The 23,902-nt window shown below is 37.1% G+C and overlaps 1 protein-coding gene across 3 annotated transcripts in view; it reads right to left on the bottom strand.

Annotated features, from left to right (window-relative positions):
- The window catches only part of FBXL4 (F-box and leucine rich repeat protein 4), a 60,254-nt gene that overhangs the window by 33,611 nt on the left and 2,741 nt on the right, over positions 1-23,902 (bottom strand). For 2 of the 3 annotated variants that reach the window (XR_003987404.1, XM_030448221.1), the window contains exons 2-5: positions 20,762-20,782; positions 19,548-20,066; positions 10,197-10,542; positions 1,473-1,717 (exon numbers count right to left, since the gene is read on the bottom strand). Coding sequence is in view for 2 of the 3 variants with exons in the window: in XM_030448221.1 (XP_030304081.1) it covers positions 1,473-1,717; positions 10,197-10,542; positions 19,548-20,056 (1,100 nt within the window). In the remaining variant the exon portion in view is untranslated. Of the gene's footprint in view, positions 1-1,472; positions 1,718-10,196; positions 10,543-19,547; positions 20,138-20,444; positions 20,783-23,902 lie in introns of all 3 variants that reach the window. The other variant, XM_030448220.1, reaches the window with a different exon arrangement.

Genomic DNA, 23,902 nt, shown 5'->3' with positions numbered 1-23,902 from the left:
TGGATAACTTAACAATTATGCCAATGTCCAGGAACACTTTTTCCACATTATGAATAGATATCATCCATTACAATACAAAATTATCATGTTTATTTACAGATTAACTGTCAAAGAAATATATGTATTATTTTAGAAATGGTGACTACAGGTAAGTGCTGTGATTAGTTCAGCACTTCATTTAAAAAGGATTAATTAATAATAAAGACATTTTCAAATAAATGGAAGCCAGAAATAACAACAATACAAACTGCAAAGTTTGTAAGTCTCTGAATTAATTTCTTTCAATAGTGCAAAGACTTTTAGCAACACTGCATGTTCAAAAAATGCCAATGATTTAGTAGCTAAGTATCATAAAGCAAGCATTTCATTATTTCAGAATTGAATTCTCAATTAAAACTCCCACATTTACCCTCTGCACAATGTATCTAATATGAAATCCAAACATAGAAGAAATGTTTGTAACCCATTCAACAACTATCTGATGTCTACCTCCTTTTTCTACCACAAAAGAGTACAGGGTTTTTTGCTTATACTGGAAAAAAGGAAGCAACACTCATCTTGACAATTTCTTCAAATTATTGTACTTTCCCAGGGAAGGCACCCAGGAATTAAAGTAAAGAGAACGTCTAAATACTTGATTTAACTTTTTTATTCAGAAAACAAATGAGAATTAAAATTCTTTATAGATATACTAAATATTTCTGTTCCTTATCAGTCAAGTTCTGCTTTCACCTGCCATTGCTGACTACCTCTTAGCTGAAGCTGCAATTTTTGTTTAAATGAAATGCACTGATAAGATGCTGTTTAACTAATGCAAATGAGTAAAGAAGCAAGAAGTGATCTGCTAAGAAAGCAGAGAACAAGGCTGTTATACAAAGAAGATTCCTCGTGAATTTGCTTTCTTAATGACCTACAGCAACAGTATATTTTCAGCTCAGTGGAAGATGCACACGCAAACCCCCAGTTTCCCAGCAGAGCTAATGTTTTAAATCATTTTTATTAAAATATTTGCATTTACATTGCACTCCAGTGATTACTTAGGGCCCATACTTTGTAAGCATGCACTGCAATCAGTTTATTACTGCAGCCATTCTAATACAGTCCTACTGATGAATCATCTGTACAAAGAACAACCACACACATTTCCTTCATGAAAAGGACTTTTGACAGCTTAGTTCTACTGGAGACTTTTAGAAGCCCAGGAGAAAGCAAAACAATGCTCCCCTTAGAAGAAGCCTTTCAGTCACAGGCAGTTTGGCACATGCAGACTCTACATATTAAAATGGACTTTGCTGCTGTAATGACTATATTACCATTTTAACTGTTTGTTTTTTCTACAGCATAACAATTACACCCTTATAGTAAACCCAAGACACTGTCTTTCAAGAAGGTTTCAAATACATATTGAAACTACTGTGCAGCAGCTCTGCAAATTGAGCTTGTCAAAACACTTCTGTACATTTAGCACTGACCTGCTAAATCCAGAAACAGAGATGGCTCCCCTGTTTCCAGTCCAAGATAAATTCAGCCACTGGATGAGAGTGCAGCGAGACTGTAGGTATTCCAGAGATGTGTCATTAATCCTTGCCCAGTAAGGTTGTAAACTGAGATGAATGTACTGTAGTGGATCACAGCAATGTTGATATAGTAGCTTACAAGTTTGCGCTAGTCTACACAGGTCTGGTACTGTGAGGTGACTCAAAATCAACTGGATGAGCTATATTAAAAACAGAAAAAAGTCAAGAGATGGTCATACAGCACTTGAAACGCAAAGGGAAAACTGCAAAGGAATAAGAAAAGATGTTCTAACTTCAAAGCAAAGTAAATCCTTTTACTTAAAAGTAACTTCTCGAATAAATCATTGATTAACTATTAAAGAGGACCGCGCTGCCTTCTCAAATTGACAACATATTAGACAAGAAAGGAAAAGAAGATCAGTGTTTGAAAGTGACAGGATGCTTTCAAATTAGAAGTTTCTTTACCCATGCTAATTTAAACAGTGATATATATGTAAACACTATGTTTACATACTTCCCTTCACAATGTCTGCACTGCCATTGATCAGAACACTGAGTTGGCATCCTCCTTCTCTGGATTTGTTTTTTAAGATGGCAGCGTATTTGCAGAGTACATGGAAAAAACACACTGTGTCCCAGTTTCCGCACACCCTGAGCTGATTTGTCTGCTTCTTGCTCCAAAACTCTGTGTTTTGTCTTCTGTCTTCTACCTTATGTAGAAGGTAAGCTAGGTAAAAAATTCAACATATTCAGATCTGCTTTTATGAAACTATCTTTTTCTTGCTGTAATACTTGGAGTGCAATTCTATGCCAGACTGAAATCTGAAAAGCAAAACCCCTTCTCACCTTTACCAGATAGAATAATTTCAGCTTCAGAATACCTAGTCTGACTATACCACCAAGTTTTCCTAATGACTTATCTCACACGCAGAAATGAAGAAATATCCCCCATTTCCTATCCTGCTCTGTTTTCCCTTCCACAGGAAAATCATCACAGACAGACACATAAATACTTGGTTTAGTAAATTAGAAAAATACTTTAAAAATATTGCCTTAATTTAGAAACTGAGAGAAAACGCACTTGTAAAAAGAAATCTAAAACTGAATGTTTAATAGGGCTGTCTTTAACAGCTCTAAGTTCCTGCACTGCAGTTTTGTAGCAGTAAACTGACCAAGTGTTTTGAAGCAGAGTGGGAAACAATAAATTGCAGAAATGAATTGGTGTAAATTATAATCAAGCAACCCACAAAGCAGCTTAAACTCAGGAAAGTCCTGTGGCCCTTTCAAAAATAACATAACATTTAATTTTGATGTCTTGTAAGGATTCATAACACAAACCCACCAAAAAGTAGAATAACATTGACATAAAATGAAAATGAAGCTTTTTGTGAGATCCTAACAGATTGTTCTTCCAATGCACCAGTTTATTATGCAGCTAGCTTCCGCCTCCCCTCCTCCCCCCCTTCACTTTTGGAAGAGAAAAAACAAGAAAACAATCCAACTTCCTGTGAAATGAAAAATGTTACTTCCTACTCAGCTCCAGATTTAGTATTTGGATTTTGAACATAATCTATTACTTCAAAAAAAATTTAACTTCAACTCCAATGCCAAAATACAGCGTTTGCATATAGTACAGTTTCTCTCAAGCTCGATTTCAAGCCTTCCCCTCTTTCCCATAAAAACAGCCCAGGCTTTTTCCCTCTGCAGGTGCCTGGAACTCCTCACCTCAGCTTAATTCCGAGGACCCACGCAGACATTTCAATGTGACAGCAATATATGTAAGTATATATGCATATATAATGATATATAATATATATCATTATATATAATATATATTATAATAACCAAGTTTGCTCCCAACTGACATTGGACATTTTGGTATCTGAGAGAGAAAAAAAACTAATCAGGAGCTAACACAGATATAATTCCAAGTTCAGATCTTGATTTTTGCTTGTCTTATAAAGACCAATACTTGAATTTAAAAGTTGTGTAACAGTTTTGCTTAGCATTCTAATAGTAGATACCTACACATACACCTATTTTTCTAAGAACATCAGTTAACTTCAAATAATTTTCAATATTCTGAAAGACAGCTTTAAATTATTTTGCAATCTTTTTCCTAGTCCATGCTTCATAAGTCACCTAAATACATATTTTCTAAATGCCTTTTAACTTGATTTTTCACATTCTTATTAAATTTTCTCAGAGCAGAGAGCTTAGCAAAGGCTGCATAGTTAGCTAAATTTATGTTCATAATTAATTTGGTGTAATAATGCCTGATAGAAACAAAATAACACAAATAACATCCAATGAAAAAAACCTGTTTTGTAACTTCTGGGCAGTAAAGTTAATGATGAATGAAACTATAAATTTCTCACCAATGTCCCTTTACACTAATTGATGATTTCAATGAGAGTTTCATAGTGTATGGGATGTTGTGACCCTCCTCACCTAATATAAATCTTTTACCACATGAATATCTTAATCAGAAAAATAATATTTTTTTTTTTACTGAAATGATGCTAATTCATAATATCTAGAATGAAAAATATAACAAAATGCCACTACTATGACATTAAGATATAAAGTACTTCTTTTCTGGCTTTTGATTAAAAAAGATAACAAGGCCCAAACCTACAGGCCAAGAGCCATTAACTACTGCTAGTTGGAGTCTGGTGTCTGTCAGAATTTCACTTTCTATGTGTGTTTACCCTACCATAAAGTACAATTTGAAAGCATAATGCATGTGTGACATGATATACTCTGTGGTGCTACACCATGTTCATGGCAATTCCAAGAATGCTGCAGTGTTGACTATCTGCTTTGAGAACTAATTTTGTAACAGTTTCTAGCAAAGAACAGTTTCTATTCTGTATTTATGATAAATTACTACAACCATTGTTATTTCACACTTTCTTATAAATAGGTCAGTAAAACCAAAGATTATTGGAAAACCAATACAAAGTAGCATAAATGGGAAAAAAAGATACAATTTACACAACTCTAGTGCCCTCCTTAGACTATGATGGACCAAAAGTACAGAAGTACTTTTTTTTCCCACCTTCCAGGGCAAATACAGCATGTGCCAGCTTAAGAGGTGTGGTGAGATCAACACACATAACAGTGGAAACCTCCAAAAAGAAGAGGTTTCTAAATCAAAGTTCCCCACAAAAATTCAACAAACAGCAGTATACAAATTCATTCTGTGCTGTTTTAGCACAAAGAAGAAGCTGACTCGTAACTGATCCATGCGTGTCTACTGTCATCACAGTTCCTGACCGCAGCATCGTGCATATCCACATGTACTTTGAATTATCAACTTAAAAATACAACTTTAAAACCCCAGACATCTCATCTACTGCAACATTCACTAATAAGCTCAAACAGGATTTCCGCCACACTCTTCAATACATGAGGCAAAACCTTACCAATGGTGTAGCTTCCTAATAGTGTTACCCACCTGAAAGCTTCTTCAGCTTTTTAAAGCTTTTTTTTCTGACTGAGAGCAAGCAATGACCATTTGTACCAAATAGGTATTTACATCACTTTGTGGATAGAGCCCAATAATGCAGATTTGGATTTGGTTAGAAAATAATTGTTGGACAGTGGTCAAGCCTAAAGGATCTGCACTTTCTACAAATTTCTTCTTTCAGTTCTTCAGTGTGAGTCCCTCCAGTCTGAAAATTCATTGGCCTAGGAAAATCACTCATTCAGAAACATGCAAATGCAGGTCTTACACCTTTTTTCTTTCTGCAGCTGGTCTATAGCTTAGACTCAAATTAACTAGAATCGATATTAAGACATGCTCAGATAAAGGACAAAAGTGCACAAGAAAGCAAAGAGAAATGGTAGGAAAGAGAAGATGGTTTTCTAGGGATTCTGACACTCCTCAACATACTTTCAGAAAACAAAATCCCTAGTGTCACAATCCTACAGCTTGCACCAGCAAACACATACACATTTAATAAATAGCACACGTGAACACCTGAAAAGCGCATCTTGCAACCGTTTCACAGAGCAACCATTTAAGTGTCTCTTTTCTTTATTCTAAAATATTTTCTTTATTTTAATAATATGCTTTGGCAGAGCAGGCTTTACATCACCAGGCTGTAAGCTGTGATGCCCTGACCAATGAAAAGCTGTAAGGGTTTTAAGCCTCTTCTTGAAAAGAACAGGCTGCACAATCGAATAATCAAGACTCCAGAAGGACTAAAGAGAGATCTTCTTCATGTGCCATTGCTCTGAGCTCAGACTGCTACAGCAACTAGCAGTATATTGGCCATTAACTGAGCAGAATCTTGTGCCATACGGTTATTAGCTGCTAAGACAGCTTTTAAGCCCCCTGTGAGCTTCTCTTTCCAAAGAAAGGCATCAAATCTTGCTGATTATCTGAAAGCCTACAAATATTTATTCTGGAAAAATGGAAGAAGTTTACCTTTGAGGGAAAAAAGTGTACGATACTTAAAAATGCTCCTGCTTACTGCTGCAACTCTTGTATCTAAGGTTCATTCCAGGGATGAAGATTTTACGTTCAAGACCCATTTTCCTGAACACAGGTGCCAAATCCACATTTAGTGGTGAAATTCACTTCCCCAGTAGACATGAACAGCTCATAAATGCTGAGGAAAAAATCTTCAGCTTCAGGAAAAACTGGCTTCAAGGAATGACAAAAATGTCATTTATATTTTTAATAGAATTTCGACATAAAAAGATATCTTTCAGACTGCAGCATGCTGAATTTCCTCTGACTCTCCTCTCTGAAGAATCTAAAGTTAGGTTCTTGGTACCTGGCACATCTTTATGACTCTCAAACTGCACAACAGGTATGGCAGGCATTCACCACCTTTCTCAAAGGCTTTTAATTTGTTCAGGCTTTTAGGTCTCAAGCATTCCTCCAAAGGCAACTAAGGGTAAAGCCTTATCACTTCCACCTTACAAGCAGCACAAGTTAGTCAAAGATAACTGGAAAGAAAGACAAGGACATGCAGTCTCTGCTAGAAAACCCTTCCTCAATTTTACGGTAATTCTAGGGAACAGATGATGGTACAAGTGCTGCACAGCTGCTCAGGGCTGGTTAACACTGTCCGTGAGCAGGAAAGGAAAATTCTCTCACTCATTTCACCCAAGATTTCACACTTTTTCCTAAGTAAGTCTGTGCCCTAGGAGTCAAGAATCTCTCTTCTGTTGGCAAGAGCAATCTAGACTCTTACAATGGTTTTTTTGGCTGCTCACACTGTTGCAAGACATTCCTAATGCCATTCCGAGGAACAGCACAATCTACAAGCAGATAGTCTGTGGAAGTTTCAAAAAGACACTGAAGGTAAAACAAAGGCTGAAGGAACTGCTACCTACATTAAGATTAGCATATAAAATCACTCAGCCTGTGTGTTCTATGAATAATGGAGGGTTGTATGAAAAAGCCTGAAGCAGCTCAGATTAGGAATCTGAGCACAGGTATGAAGACTTAGGACAGTTACATGTTCACAATCAACATGAATATATAAAAAAACCCAGAATTTTTCATGTAATGTATCAGTCAAAACTGGAAGGAGTCAGCAGTTGTCTGTCTTCAACATTACAAGGATTGAACACTTCCCCAGAAAAATCTGACACTTGTGAGTCTTGAAGACAGCATGCAGTGTACTGTGCCCATATCAAATGCAATACAAGACTGTCATACTACAAAGTACAACATTTTTGTTGTTCTGATACCCAAACCTTTGAAGCTGGACCAAGGAAGTAAGAGACTGGGATTTCTGCCATTACAAAATCAGTCCAGAAATAGTAATTTGTAATTTTCTCATAAATATGCCACCTATATTTTCAGTTTCTTTATATCAAAGAAGAAAAAAATTGTGCTTGGTATTGATAGACCATATAAATGCATTCATGAAAACAAACATGTTAAAAAATGGATTAAAAAGGAAGCTGGTACACAAACAGGAAGGCAGAAAAGCACAAGAAAAAATATGAAGGTAGAAGTTCATAGGAATAACAGGGCCACACAAATACTACTTAAAATATAATCTTAATATGTGGAACAGAAAGGAGATTATTCAATCTTTATGACAGTCTACTATATATAAATTAATTTATCCAGCCTTTCAAACAAGACTTCCTACATTTAAATCAAGTTTTCTCTAAAATTCATTTATTTGAATGATTGGTACCAACACATTCCCAAACTTTCAAGCAGTTACACGTTTTAAGGTGCTCTGGAATCAACTTAACCTTTGGATATACAATGTGCTTTCTTTAATTCAGTACTGTTATGCAAGCATCAAGAAAAAGAAATAATATATTAAACACTATATGGATTCTGGGGAAAAAAACATCACCAGCAGAACTAACTCAGGATGAATCACAGAATCATTAAGTTGGAAGGGACCTCTAGAGATCATCTAGTCCAACCAGTTAGTACCCTCATTTATTACTCCATTGCAGAAAAAAACCCAAACCAAACCAAAAAAACCAAAACCCCACCAAAAACTCAAGAACTGAAGACTACTTAAAATAGGACATAAATACAGAGGAGAAAGACGGAGTTTTAAAATTCTCTTCCTCTTTTCTCTTTACAAGAGCAGCAAACTTCTGCAAATTATTAGGGCACATGATCACCTAGACATGGCCTTCATGTATTAAACTGGGATACTTACAGACATAAGTTGTGAAAAAGCAAAACACTATTTTATTAGGTCATGTATTTTTGAAAGTGCCCTGCAATTGGTGACAGCATTCTTCACCATCTTTGCTTCTTTTTCAAAAGTGAGTCTAATTCAAGAACAAGAACTCTGAACATTTGATGAGTTACTGCAGTAAACAAACATTTGCTTCTATGCCAGACAGCAGTACTCCAAAAAGAAGGAATAATCATATCTCTGCCCAAGACCAGAGGTCTCACCACCAAGTAAAGGCTCCTTTCCACTGTATGCAAATTCAGTTTACTTCAGGAGAGGCGAAGATAATTATTTCATCTATCAATTCTTACTCCAACTACAGTACTAGCCTCTGTAAATGGCTACACCTCAATGAGAATTTCCTGGCCTGCACACAATATTCAGCAATCATACTTCATAATCTCATTATACTGGAAATTACAGGAAAGAAAATGTTTGTCTACACTGACTCTGAGCACACTTGCAGCTGCCCCGCTGCCAGAGAATCTGAAAGGAGTAGTTTCTTCACAACAGCTTTCTGTGCTAAAGATAAAATAAAAAGTAGCAAACATAAAATTAAGACAGTGTATAGAAGCCTGGCTATAATACTTTTTACCTGCATCATGATTCAATATTTATCAGGATGGAAGAAGATTATTTCATAGTAACAGGGAATTTTGGCAGTTCCAGGAACAAAGTTCTGGGGTTTTATGAGAGATAAGAGGAAAAGAAAGTTTTAGCCTTACCATTTCCACTTCCAGCTCTCAACTCGTTTTTTTCATATCTCTGTATCAGCACACGCTGCCTCATTGGGCCTGCCTCACTTTTCCTTTATGATTCAACTGCTCTTTGTCTCAGCTTCACTGCCCTTTGCCTGCAGTTGGAGAGTTTCCATAGAAAGCAAAGGGTATAGCAGACTCTGAACTGGTAACAATCTTCAAAGTACTAAGAGAAGGCTAAGTTGGTATGTGTGGTGCCACTACTCTTCAGTGCTGAAAACATGGAGCTCAGTTTGGCTCTAGCTGAACCAAAAACCAAACAAGAACAGATAAACATAAGAATTCGTGTAATGAAGAAAAGGCTTCCTTAGCTTTTCCCTTGTTTCCCTTTTGTTCTCCAATAGAAAATGGTGGATGTATTGCTAAGTAGTTAAATGACAGCAGCCAATCACTTTATTATATAAAAGGCTACTCCCATCTTGATTGGTGAGATGCCTGCTCGAGTGACTTCACATGATGAGGAGGAAAAGGGACACCCAACCATAGCCACTGAAGGGTAAGAGGTATCAAGTCCCTATATATGAATTCTTAAGTCTTTATGATCCTTACAAAACTACAGTTATATTATCTCATTGCCTATAGGCAATACTTCAATCATTGTTCTAGAACTAGTATAAAACCTACTGATAAGTAATTTGTAAGTACTCAACTAGCTTTGTGTAACTGTTATCCAAATGTTTAATTTTTTGTATATTTCACTGTTATTTTCTTGTTTGTTATTCTGACACTATAATTCTGCTACCCTAATATCTTAACACTCATATGATCCAATTTATATCTTCTTAGTCTAGCCTTAAAGATCCTTTGTTGTTTACAATAAATTCTGGTTTATACATTTCATCTGCTATTTTGTTTCATCTGGGACAACCTCCAATGCAAATCTTCCTTGTCAAGCTTGAGGATTGAAACTAGTGGGCAACTACCAGAAGCTTCTAAATCCAAGATCTAGGAATTCAAGGCTAGAATAACTGGTGTAAAAACTGTGTGAGTGGACAGGTTCTTGAGAAATATGCAAAAACTAGCAAAGTGGTTTGCTAATTAATATCCACATATGGAAGTAGACAGTTACATAATTCAAAGAATAGCTATACAATAACTGCAGAAGAGTCACAAAAGCATGCAAGGAGCTCTAACTGGAAAAATGAAAAATAAAAAAAAATCTTGACCAGTACACTACAAAGCATTTTTGCATGCACCCCTAATGATCAAGACAAGTACTTTAAGTATAAACAAGCGTTTCTTACCTCATAAGGCAGTTTGTCAAAGTATCCATTGGACGGCCATTCCCTGAGGGTAACAATGCTGAACTGTTTACTGAGGTTGTCCATTCCACAGCCATACTTGTCTTCATCCTCATCTTCATCAATATCATTCATATCAATCATCGAAGTCTTAAGTGAGAGCACAGGTCTCTCTTTCACACCATGCAATACTACTGCATCCAGTTCAGTATAATAGTCCAGAAGAGAGCTGTTCACTTCAATTCGGATTAAGTTTGTGGGAAAGTTGATCTGTTTGATACAAGGTGTGAACTGCCGAGCCTGGGGACCATTCACCTTTGTAGGTACCTCTGACCAAAGGATTTCCCACCTGTGGAAAAAATATTGCACAGAGAGACAGTATAGACATTAAAATCAGAATTACTGAGAGGAATTCCTGAACACAGTAAGAGTGCTTCTCTGTCAGAAGTATTTAACAAGTGAGAAACATGGTTGAAAAGACAATGAAAATTATGTTTTTGTGTAGATTAGGTAAATATCCTAAGGATGAATTTAACAGGGTGTATTAATTCATGACCTTAGCATACTTCCTCTGCATTGCTAACTAACAAAACAAGCTGTATACTCACAGTCAGGCACTTCTGTTAGAGTACGGTTATTTACACACAAGTTGTTCTACAGGTAAGGTAATTAAAACAAATGGATTACAGATGTCTCCACAATGATGGTGTGTTAGTGTTATGTATGCAGGGAACAAACAGTCTTGCCATGTAACCCAAATATACATTCAACTGATCTCTCACTAAAGTTTTTCAGAAAAATTCAAGTCTCTTGAACATTAAACTTCTTCAGATTGCAGCATTACAAATTATTTTTAAAAAATCTTAACTTTAATCTTTTTATTGGTCTAGGCAAGAAAACTATTACTTTTAAAAAGTAATTCACTGTAAAATTACTGAGGAAAACAGAATCCATGATGGGGTCCTTTGCAAAAAAATTAGAATTTCCAAACTGCTAAACTGAAAAGTTTTTTTCTCCCTCATCCAGTGACACATACATCCTTGTTTCACACACAGACCTTAAGTTACCTCCAGTAAATTACAGTGCAACCTGCTGCCAATTGACTAATCTGGAGAATCAAGTCTTATATAGATTAAGTTCTCAGTGCTCCCAAACTTGCCACAAGGCCTGAAGAAAGAAACAGGGTCTTTACATCTGCATGGGTGTAGATCCCCTCATCCAGTGCATGGATTTTTGAGATCCTTCAGTCATTTATGCCCAACTTTTCTTCTCTCAAGTCCAGTTAATTCCTAAGGAAGGAAGCCTGCAACAGCACTGCTGCTACTCTCTTTGACAGTATGCTTACAGCAATGTCTCATTCCATGTACATAACTCAGACACTTTTACATTTACTCCACTTCTTTCTGATCACCCTAGTCCCAGCTTCAAGCATTTCTCTCAGGCTACTTGTCCTGTCACACGTCTCAAACACTGCATCTGCCCTCTAGTACCTCAGCTTTCCCTACCAGATACCACTACTCTGCTACAAGTACTGCTCAACACTGACACATACTGCATAACACACATGGAGAAAAATATTTAAAAAATAATCACACATGCTTTATTTTCCAGAAATGGTTAAACTTCGTCCATCACAACAGAAAGTAAAATGTATGTAAGGATTTTCAATAAAACACAGCACACAGTATAAATAATGCTTAGAAGCTTCATATTTGCTACTGTCTCAAAGATAGGAAAATTTATCTGTATCAGCTGAAACTTCCATTTCAGGATAGACATTTCAAAGTATACACAGGTAAATTTTCCTATCCTGCATAGAGCCTCTCTCTACAAATACCTTACAGTAGAATGGGAGGCCTGCAGAAGTCTTCTGTCAAGGGAAAAAAAAAAGTCATGAACTAAAAACAAATATGCAAGACTGGTGAGTATATGGCACATCAGAAACTTCCAGTATAGAAGCACTGACAACTCTAGCCTAAGTTTAATAGTTTTTATAGGAGAGATTTATTACTACGAAGATTTTGTTCATCTAGGAAATGAATGTCAACTCATGGCAAAAAGTAACAGATAAAGTCCCACTGCCAGGGCCTCTCAGACAGGTCGATTCCCTAAGCAAATACTTAATGTTGGCAATGCACATGACCTTTCTTGAACACATCCAGTTTGCCATCTGACATTTTGCTTAAACACTTTCATATACCCACTCAAACTATCCTTAGGGAAACTCAAAGGCTATTTTTTCACTAATTTAGCACATGCCAGACCATCAACTTTTAACAGAATTTGCGTCAGTTATTGACTTCTCATTTGGTGCCCCGGAGAAAGGATCATCTATCAGTAGTGGAGCTGTGGAAAAAAAAAAAAAAAAAAAAGCACCTGGAAGTCTAAGTTCATCAAACTTCAGATGAAAAACCACCTTCCGCACCTGGAAGTCTAAGTTCATCAAACTTCAGATGAAAAACCACCTCCTGCAAGCAGCGTCTCTAGTTCTCAGTCTTTTGTAACAAACTCAAGAAAAGGAAAGACATGTAGCTTGACTTTATGATGTTGTGAAACTCCCCTTTATTGCTTCTGAACAAGACCAGTGACTAACTTCCACTGCCCGGTCACACTGTTCTCATCAACAGCCCATTAACCTAAGAGTTTGCTGGAAACCCTCAAGTCTACCAGGTTGATTTGATATTTGTTTCTATCTTGGTGGCACTGCGCACAAGAACAGGCGACAGAAACTGCTCTGAGTCCAGGGTTAGTATATTTGTATATTCTGCCTGAGTATTGGCATACTCTTAATATGTAATTCATCTAGGATCAGCACACTGACACTTAAATGACCTAAATGTAATCTGAATGAGAGTGAAGTCTCCACAGTTGGAAGTGGGTTTAAAAAAAAAAAAAAAAAAAAATCCCAAGAGGCTCCAGTAAGAACTACATTTCTGTCCTGGACCTTTTTTTGGAGGGGGTCTATCCATTTCAAACTCTTTCAGAAGAAAGACATTTTGACAGTAAGCTCTGGTTGGAGGGTGTGTACCAAAATCAGTTTCCCTACTAAGGATGCCTGCATTTCTTCCAAGAAAGAATGCTCAATAAACTATTTAATCCAAAGCAAAGAGACTGAACCCAAAAACTACCTGTAAAGAAGTCAAAGGAATTTTCCTCCTCACACCTCCCTCTCAGAGTCAAATGACTGAAGGTAGGACACTCTTGGTCCCTTAGTTCTTCAGATATACAGTGACAGCTGACAAAAGATGTAGCAACGAGAATGTTTTGGTAAGTTTCACCAGGAGCATGCTATAAAGCCTCAGTCTTAACACTGCCATGCAAAGCTTGAATGAGAGGTAGTAACATTCATATTATTTTCTCTAATGATTGAAGAAAAATGTATCTTTAAGTGAAGTTTTTCCATTCAGCTTTAATGGACACGGTTTTCATATGAGACTTCCCTCTACTTCATGAAGATATCAAGAAACTAATTCTGCTCAAATTTCTGATACTAAACACTCCATCCACCCACGTGGTAAAAAAAAATAACCTAAAAATTCACATTCTCTTCTCACTGCAAAGGAAAATACAGGCTGGTGATTTTTAGACTGAGAAACATATTTGCAAGGCATGTGTCAAATGAGAGCACATATCTAATATTGGTTTAATTTAATGGGATCATCCATGAATAGCCCTGGTTACTCCTGAAAAAAATATATAATAAGAAAGATTGTTTGAAAAAGTGGCTCCTAGGAAAAATAATCAGATTCCTCTGCAGCGAGACAAGATTAAACTTTGTCCGCAATCTGCTGAGATTTCTTCCATTGTAAAATTGACATTCCTGAAGAAACTGAATAAAACACTACGTGGTTTTCAAGTAGAAAAATTAAAATACCTTGTCCCAAGAAAAGTTGCAGCTGTGTTAAAAGCCAAAAGAGGTCAAAGTTTCAGACCAACAAGGAGAACATAAGGAAACTCAGAGAATAATAATACCATACCTTAGCTATAATTGCAATATCTGCAACAATTATAATCATTATATGTCCCATACATCCCATTTGCTCTTATGCCCCCAAGTGCTCTCAGCACAATCTCTAGGTTACCTACAGGAAAACAACTACTGCCTGGTAAAAAGCCAGGGATGCTTCAGCCCACTATGTTCAACACAGCCTTCAAAGTTTACCGCAGGCCACATCTGCAAGTTCATAAATATAAAAAGCAAGGAAGACTGATCATGACAACAATTTTAGAACCATTCAGATCAGGGTGATAAGCAGAGTTCACAGCAGCCTAATTACGTTGGGGAAACATGCAACAGATTTTCATTGCTACTTTCAGAGTTCAATTCTAAAATACCAGAGAGAGCCAACAGAACTCCAAAAATACTCAGGGTATTTAAAACAGCAAAAGATATTTGTAGTAACTGCCTTGTCCATATAAGCTTTTTGCATGTTTCTCAAAAATAACTGTCCCACGCACCCAGAACTCATCCTTCTCCAACAATAATCCGGACATGAAAAAGCTGTTTCCCTGAAGATGTCAAAACAAGTTATAAGTAAGGATGCAAATAGCTAGAACCTCAGTTGTGTGTTACACATCAGTGAGCTACAGCCCTGGAGGTCTCTTATCACACTCCACTGTGTTGATGGTATCAGCAGTGTTTTGGGTGCCTTCATCTGAGGTTCACAGGGAACAAAAGGCAGAAGAACCATCTCAATGCCACACTCTACAAATAAGACATTCAGGATACTTCAAATACAGTCCACTGCCTTTTTGGCTTTGCTCCCTTTATCACAACAGGGCATTTTTTCCATCAAACATTTTGATACCCATTCTGGCTGCCAGAAAACAAATCTGCAATATTCCCAGCTGGATTCCCACCTCCAGAGAGACAACTATTGCCTAAATGCAATGAATTTCCTAATGGAAGCTAAGGGAGCCTTTTACTTTGGCTTTATTACTCAGTCTGCTCTTCAGATTGCAACACCTTCTTGAAGCTTCTATAGGCTTCAAGACTTTCAGAAAGAGAAAGGAACCTTGCATGCAGCTCACACAGCTAAAATAGAAAATATCAAACCAAGCTGTTAAACTAGAAAACTGAAATTAAACTCGGAATTTTGCTCAAAAGAGCATTTAGCAAAATTCTAAATTACACGAAAAAACTGAAATTGAATAGAATTGAATGGCAGTAGCACATATGGCAGAATTCTGCCACTGGTACTTCTGGAACTGCTCTCAGTTCAATGATCATGGTATCTCACCTGTGAGAAACAACTCAGTGTTATACTTTATCTGTGGAAAAATTAGGAAAAAATAATCACTAAACAATCTCCAATCTTCTAAGACGCCATCATTGCATAGCAGTAAGGATATATGCTGTGAAACATGACTCCAAGTACTGCCACACATCCCAAACTAGTCACAAAGCTCTGATTTTTTTACTTTTATAAAACAATATGAATATGTGGAGTCACTATAATGTACATGAGATAAGAGAAACTGTCAAATTAAGTTAAAAAAAGACCACAACAGAAGAAGAAGAGGGACCTTTTCTTTTTTTCTCCAAATTAAAAAAAGCGAAAATATTTTTATTAAAAGAAGTTGAATAGCTCCTGAAAAAAATATTCATGACCAGAAACTTCTCCTTTAAACACACACAAACTCTTTCTGTCTGATAGCAGCTAACTATGAGGGTTACCAGAATGATTCAAAAGGGCTGACACCAAAGAAGCCATTTGGCAGTTTCCAAGAGTAAGCCTTCTGGGGAAATGAGAAGGAAATAGAAAGAAAACATTCCCCTCATCACAGAAGTTAGATACATCTTACCCATCAACTTAATACACTATGAGAAAATGTACAAAAAAATTTCTCCTGGTTGGGTTCAGCTCATGCTGCTGTCAGGTGCAGTGTCCCCACCACACCTCTGTGGAGCTCTGCTCCTTCCACTGGCTAAAGAGGGACTCATCATTGTCACCAAACCCTAGAGTACACAGAACATGCACCGCAGTAGAAAATCTCAAGACTACACTAGTTTAACAATCATAGCGCAATAAAATACAAAAAGGGAGGGATTTCTTCACCACATAAAAACTAAGACTGTATGCTCCAATATTCCCTTAATCTCAGATTATTAAATTTTGCTCTTATTTCCTGCAGTCAGATAATCCATGTAAGAAATCCGTACGTAGATACTAACATATGCTAGTATGGTTTAAGAAATTACCAAAGACTTCTCACCAGTCAAGGCATGAGTGGCACTAATGGAAAGCACAAAAGATAACCATGTGTAAAGACAGCAGTTTCTCTGACACTGATGATTTTTAAAAACTGCTTTATGCACAGGAGAGTGATGTAATGTCTTCTGTATTCAAGCAAAAGATATGAGAGGACAGAGAATTCTCAAACTGCTGGAAGCTGGTTAAACCATAATAAAAATACTTCAGATTAACTGTTGTGTTTTAAGGACTAGAATTATTTAGGAACAATTATATTCCCGTCTGAAAAATAAATGCTTGTTTCCATTCCATGAAGAGCTGATCCCACCTCTAAAGAGACTGAATAAAACTGTAACTGACTGCAGTATTCAGTACACCAGCAAGAGAGGAACATAAGTAAAGGCCTTTTTCTGATCACCTGTATACATAGTTCTTTCATGCAACTGAAGCATAAAGTGATCAACAAAGGAATAAACTGGCCAGCTATGCAGGCTATTGCCATTTTCCTACAAGAATATATAAAGTCCCTTTAAGCAAGGACTGCAGTAAATGAACATACAAGAGCTTCTTGTGGGTTAGAAGCTTTTGCACACAGCTTAGTTTTGGATAAGCTGATGTTTTAAATACTAAACAAAGAGAAAACAAAAGATTACTCAGCTGGACAGTATAATCCATTGAGCATAACATTTAAACAAGTCTCAACAGATTTTTTCCTCTCAGTAGTTATGACTCCACTATTAATATGGCCTTCTTTTCATATCTCAGTAAGAACTGATGAAAAACAATCTTTCTAATGACCTGTCCTTTCTACACTGGTGTTCAGGAAGATATGGATCCAGAGCCAGCACCTAAAACAAAGCAGCACTTTAAGGTTCTTAAGTAATAAATTGATTCAAAATTGAGTATTAAAATAGTCATAAGAGGAAAACCAGGTTCTAAGTACCCTTTGAGTAAGTGGAACACAGCCTTTTTTAACACAATAAAACAGGATGGCAGTTCTTCAAGCCCAAATCATCAGTTAAACACAGAATCACCTGAGATTATCAGAATTATTCCACCTTCAAAAAAAATTCTTAGCTGACATCTCAAAGGATTTTTGGAACTGAAAACAAGAGACCAAAAACTGAAGCAGAAAAAAGACTGTACTCCTGTAGCTCTTCACATGCCCCTCACAAAGGTGGGGGCGGTGTGTGTTTGAGAAATGGACAGATAAAAAACAATGCGTATCTCACATGGACAAAGAGTTCCTTCACCTTCCCTTCTAGACCATGCATGTTTGTCTCTATCAGAAAAAAGAAGACAAATCAAACATGCAGAAAAGCTCTGCTGAGGAAAGGTAAGCCAAAAGAAAACCAACAACCCTCCATACACTTCGTTAGCATCAAGACTGCCAAGTATAGACAACTGGTTCTGAGGCTCCCTGAAAGACAACCAGCTTCTCCCAAGTAAGTAAATGTAGGTAGACAGAAGGTACTCCTGCACTCAAATTAAAAGTCCTACAGAAACCCAAACCTAAATGCGTGTTTTTATCAACCAGCACTAGCTGATTGCTTGGAATTATATCCTTGTATTGCCCTGAAGAACACTCTTACTATTACCTTAACAGATTATTATCAAATTACAGAAATAATCTTCCCATAAATCCGTGCTATAATATAAAATACAGAAATAAAATCTACCACAGAATTATAGAATTGTTGTGGCTGGAAAAGACCCTTAAGGCCATCAAGTCCAGCTATTAACCTAACTCTGCCAAGTCCACTGCTAAACCATGTCCCTAAGCACCATATCTACACATCTTTTAAATACCTACAGGGACAGTGACTCCACAACTCCCTGGGCAGCCTGTTCCAGTGCCGGACAACCCTTTCAGTAAAGAATTTTCTCCTAATATCACAAAATAAAGAAGTAGTTCACAAAGCGGCAGAAAGTCATTTCACACTAACTTCTGATCGGTATATATTTACTAGAAAGCTCTGAAACAAACAATGCACTAAACAAAAATAGATGAAAGAAACCCACAAAATAAATTGAGACTTTTTAATACATAACATGATACTCAATTTTCTAGGGTTTATGAACAAACATCAACAGCCTAGAAGCATGGGACACCAAGTTAAACCTAAAATGCTTTTAGCTGTGTCTGTAAAAGGCAGGTCAGGGAAAAAACACCCAACACCCAAGCTAACACTCTTGTATCAATGAAGTGTGCATTTTAAAGGAATAAAATTATTTGCTGGCATGTTAATTTCTACAGGATACGTTTTGTTAAGTCTTTTATCAGTTGTCCTTTGCATTATGGGTTTAGTATAACTTCATGTATTTTTTGATGTATACTGAGTACTTAGAATATACTGATAGCTTTTCCCAATGTTTTTTCCCTGCTATGTGCTTTATCTGTTCTCTTTCTCCTTACATTTCTATTTCTTCACTTCCTCACTAGTAGCTTCATGCCCCATACACAGTGTTGTTCCTTATTATCTTACTATTCCCAAAGTCTGGGGTCCCTGGAATTTCATCAGGATTTCTTACTATACAGAAAACCAATAGGATCAAATCAGCTTCTTTTAGTTCACGAAGCATATGTAAAAATGAAGTGCAACTCACACCCTTTGATCAGACTAAAAATAAAGATCAGAAAAATGGCATCACCTTTTGTCTGACTGTTCTGTGCTTCTGATTTTGGCCTCATTTCCATATGAATAGTTACAGTGCCCAACTGTACTACACATACAACCTAAAGCATGCAGAGAGAACAATTTATGGCTACTTGAAGCAGCATGGTACAGCAACTGTGACTCCACAGCCTCTTCTACACGATTTGCTTTTCTTATTGGTGAAAGAACTCGTAACAGTCATTTCAAAAGTGATTTTTGTACATAACATACGTAATAATTACTGCTCATAAAAATTACAACACAAAAACTATCATTACACAAATTAAATCTGATATTAGGATCTGCATTAACTCCCACCAAAAATCCTCACCTCTGAAGTTGCTTTAAAAATATGTCACCACACTTTTAAAAACATGTAGAAATAAAGAAAACATTAGTGGCTCAGATCCAAACAGAAGTACTGGGAAGTAAAGTTTGTTAAACAGCACAATTTGTAGTATTTAACATCTTACAGGAAAGCATAAAGAAGGAAAAAAAATTACCTTACTTCAGCTGGTGGATTTTGTGAGTAAGGATTTGCAGAGCATGCCAAAATCCTGACTACAGCTCCAGGATGATACGTCTCCAGAATGTGCACTGCAGTGGGATAAACTGGTTCCTCAAAAGCAAGTTCCACATAGTCCTGGCTACAGAAGGTGGGTGGTGTTCTCTTGAACGGCAGCCGAGCACTGGGGCAATGATCCCACCAGGTCCCGTAAGTTCGAAAGACCGCAGTCTGAGTAAAGTCACCAGAACTTGGGTACACGTTTGGACTACCTGCTAAATTCCACATGGTATACGACATGCTGTTTTCACTACCATAGTGAGAGCTGAAATCCAGCACTTCTTTGGCATACTGAACTATTTCAACATTGATAGGTAAGGCCCGGGTGTTTGATTCAATAGCCCTCCGGCTGTTCATTTCTCCTCTGGTCGCTGTCCTAGCTCGGCGCCGAAGGCACATATAGTAAAACATGCTCAGAACTGTTAACATGGGAAACACTGGTGACATCTAGATAGGTCTTAAGAAGATGCAAAAGGTCAGGACTCCTTTATAAAGTGCATTAACTGCTTGTGGTGTTTTGGAAAAGAGCTGATAAAACAGAATGAATAAAAATTGTAAGCAGAAGAAACATTCTTAGAAAACAAACCATACACTTTCTAATATCCTCTTAAACACAATACTGTTACAAAAACATTCATGAACTATAACATTTTATTTTAAGACAGTTATTTTGTTGAAAGAGAAGTGTAGCTTCCAAGTTACTGTGTTTTAAAAAAGAGATTACTATGAGAAAGATTAGCCAAAACTAGCCCTCAAGCAACAAAGAGACTAATGGTTAAATGAAGCATTATTTTCAGGGATTTATTAAGAGAAAAAAAGTTCTCCACTGACTTACAGAAATGAAATCAAGTATGAAACAACATCTGGCCGTTGCACTAAACAGCTGTAGAAGAGTATCTGAAGCTTGACACAGTCCACAAAAATACTGTCTTTACCCTTTGAAATTGTTCATAACAGCATTCATTAATGATAGAAGGGTCACCAGTTTCCTGAAGGATGCTCAGAATTCATTAACATCATCTTCCTTTAAGCCAAGCAACAAAGTAAGTCTTCAGAAGAGTCCTGGCATGAGAAGCAGATTTTCCCATAGAAAGCATTTTATTTCTGATAAGAGGAAATATTTTCATTTATAAGTCAGCTAGACACATATACTTGAGCTGCACACGAGGTCACCTAAAAAAATCAACACAGAACATATTTATCATTGAGGATGCCACTATATTTTATATAATATATAATTACAAAAAAACCCCATCCAAATAAGTAAGCAGGTTTGACTATTAGAAAAAGTCAAACTAAAGGTCTCTTTACTAAATTTTCTATTTACAACAGTGAATAATATTTATAGCTCAATGTTGCCTACAGGACACAGCAGGGCTGTACCGTGTTCTCTGCTAATGAAGATCCTCTTACATATTCTTCTCACATATTTAGCAGCCACTCTATAACTACATGATATGAACTGTTACCATGATTTACCAATACACAACAAAATGTGGTTACCATCTCTGATTTCTGCTAGCAGTACACAATGCACCTGAGCAGTAACACATCACTCCAGAATTCACAGCCTCCAGCACTCTTCTAGGGAGACTCTCACAAACTTACCTTCAGATTAGCATGTTCATGAGATTAGTAAAGCTAATAGAAAGAATAAGGAGTAAAGCTTGTAACCTGTTGGAGGCCAAAACGGGGATGACTAACCATGTCTCAAAATAGAACAAATGTTTCTTCAACAGCCTGTTGCTGGTTTGATTGCCATAATAGACATACTGTGGTAATAACTGAACCAACAGAGGTGACTCTTCTTCTGTAGCAGAAGAGTCAACAATTAACTAAACAACAATTAACCTGATGCCTCACACTGCCCCGCAGACAAAACATATATTTAATGCTTGCAATGGGTACAAGTAACATCATACTTGATATCAAGTTTTTGGAAGCACAACCTTAAAGTAGGGTAAATAATTAAACAAATGGAGGCCAACCAAACTGCCTTTTAATGTTTTCATATAAATCCACTGTGCATCCACTCATTTTCTTAGGTAAATTGCTTGTTTCCAATACTCACAAAACACACATAGAACTACAAACAGCTGTCTCTTGCTTGAATATTGCCGACAAGAAGGAGCTTGCTGTAACAGATGCGGACAGGCTGCACTATTTGACCCTCTTACTCATGACAGTGAAAGAGTTTACTAACAAAGTGTTCACTTCTCATTTTCTTGCCTCTTCTATAATTAGATTTTTTGTTTAGTTCCTGTCCTTCATTCAGTTTCACATGTTGACATAGCTGTCAACAACACGAATTACTCTTGACATTCAGTGTAGAAGAGAATGCATAAGGCTATTTATTGGATCCACTTCAAGCTCTCCCAGAATGCCAAAACCTAATAATGTTGCATTCCCTCCAAACATCCTGTTGAATAACCCTTTAGAAAAGGCACTGGAAAAATAGCAGCACAACCCCTATTTCTCCACCTTAAAAAAAACGCCAAAACCCAACAACAAAACCCAAGAAAACAACTTCAAATGGAAAATTTTATCTTTTCAGCATTGAGCTGCTAAAAGATGTAAGTGAAGATAAAAAATACATTCTCCCTCTGGATTATTCCCATCTTAAGAAGAAAAATCTATTTACGGAATATGCCAACAGACATTAAACTTCAAGGATCTTACTGCTGTCAAGCCCTGGAATGATGTCTAGACCAGCATACCCACCAGACTCTAACTCAAAATTTCACTGAGTAACATGGTGTAAAGGCTGCTCCACGAAAGATACAGCTTTAGAGAGCTCAACTTCAAGAAACATTCAGCTGGGGTACTTCAAGATCAGGTGGAAATCTGTTATCTCACATATGCATGCTACACTTCATGCCTGCACTGCAAACCCCAGCCTTCCTCTGGCCACAGTCTGGAGCTCTTGCAGCAGTGCAATCAAACCAGCTGCGCTCCCTGTCAGCGTTTCAAAAAGCAGCATAAGGGCCTGTTGGTTCAGACCTGTACGTCACATAGCTGCCCAGTTTAGGTCAGGTCTAACAGAGAAAATAACTTGCAATCTCGCTGCCAATTTTCTACCAGCAGAAACATTCATTTGGGTCATTACCCTTCTACCAACATGATTTTTATAAAACCTGTAAATATTTGATATTCTTGAGACCACACCACTTTGTCAATTTTGGATGACATCAGTCAACAAGCTCAAGAGTGGGAAGTGGAGAGAAACAGAGCAGAGCATTTGGCTTTCATAAAAACACATTAGTCAAAACAGCACAAATAGAGGTAAATGGCTTCTGAAGAATTAAAAGCAAGAGAGGATTTTGTAGTTTATAACAAGTAAGAAGAAACAAAAAAATATTCTAGAGGAAGGATAAATAAGCATTAGGACTACAATACAAATAGAAATATATTCTTTTGGTGTTTTAAGAGAAGCATTAAGAATTGTGTGTAGTTAAAAAGAAAAACGAAAAAGTTGAAAGATAATAAGCCAGTGAAAGAATTACATTAAACACAGGTCAGTAGGGACAGATGATAGAGATACTTTTTCAGTAACTACCACAGGTCAAGCTGATTTCCAATTAACGGGATCTAACTTTGCAAAAAAATATAAAAATATAAAACTCAGGCCTGTGCAAAGTACCAAGAAAAACAGATGCAGAATATGTGCATGCAAAATGTCCTCCCCACAGACCATTTGTTTATTTTTAAGAAACAGATTTGGACCTATGCAACTATACTTTCCAATCTCTGGCAGTATCTTTGTCCTCGTGTATATTATTAATTTTCTTTTGTACTGACATAACTATGGCAAACAGAAGCTTCATCAAGGTTTCTTTTAAATGTAGCTCTTTATCCTCCTCCCAAGCAGCAGCCTTCTACACCTTCTCTTTGATTTGTTTCTTTCATATCATAATTTCTTTCTGTCAAGATACAATTCCTTGCACTGAAATGCCCCTATTGAATACCTTCAGCAGCCACCACAGACTAGCACAGAGGGCACGATGGTTCAATTAGAAACTGAAAGCAGTACACTATGAACATACAGTGACGTGAAGGCTGTTCTATGCCTATGTCTCCGTTTTGCACCTCCAGACTGGACTCTGTCCCCAGTCCCTCTTGGGGCTGCCTGCACTCTCCCCTCCCATCTCATGCCTTGCACAGACCCATCTGCTTCACAGAAACCTCTCCAGCTGGCACTGCTGGGGAGCCACGTGAGTCCCCAAGCTCACCCAACCAGATACCAACCAGTTCTGCAAGCAAGCATCATTTTCAGTGTGCTCATCTCCCCAAACC

Source organism: Calypte anna, chromosome 3 (assembly GCF_003957555.1).
Source record: "Calypte anna isolate BGI_N300 chromosome 3, bCalAnn1_v1.p, whole genome shotgun sequence".
Taxonomy (NCBI): Eukaryota; Metazoa; Chordata; class Aves; order Apodiformes; family Trochilidae; genus Calypte; species Calypte anna.
The sequence above is the reverse complement of the archived record's forward strand: the minus strand, read 5'-3'. Positions and strand labels throughout refer to the sequence as shown.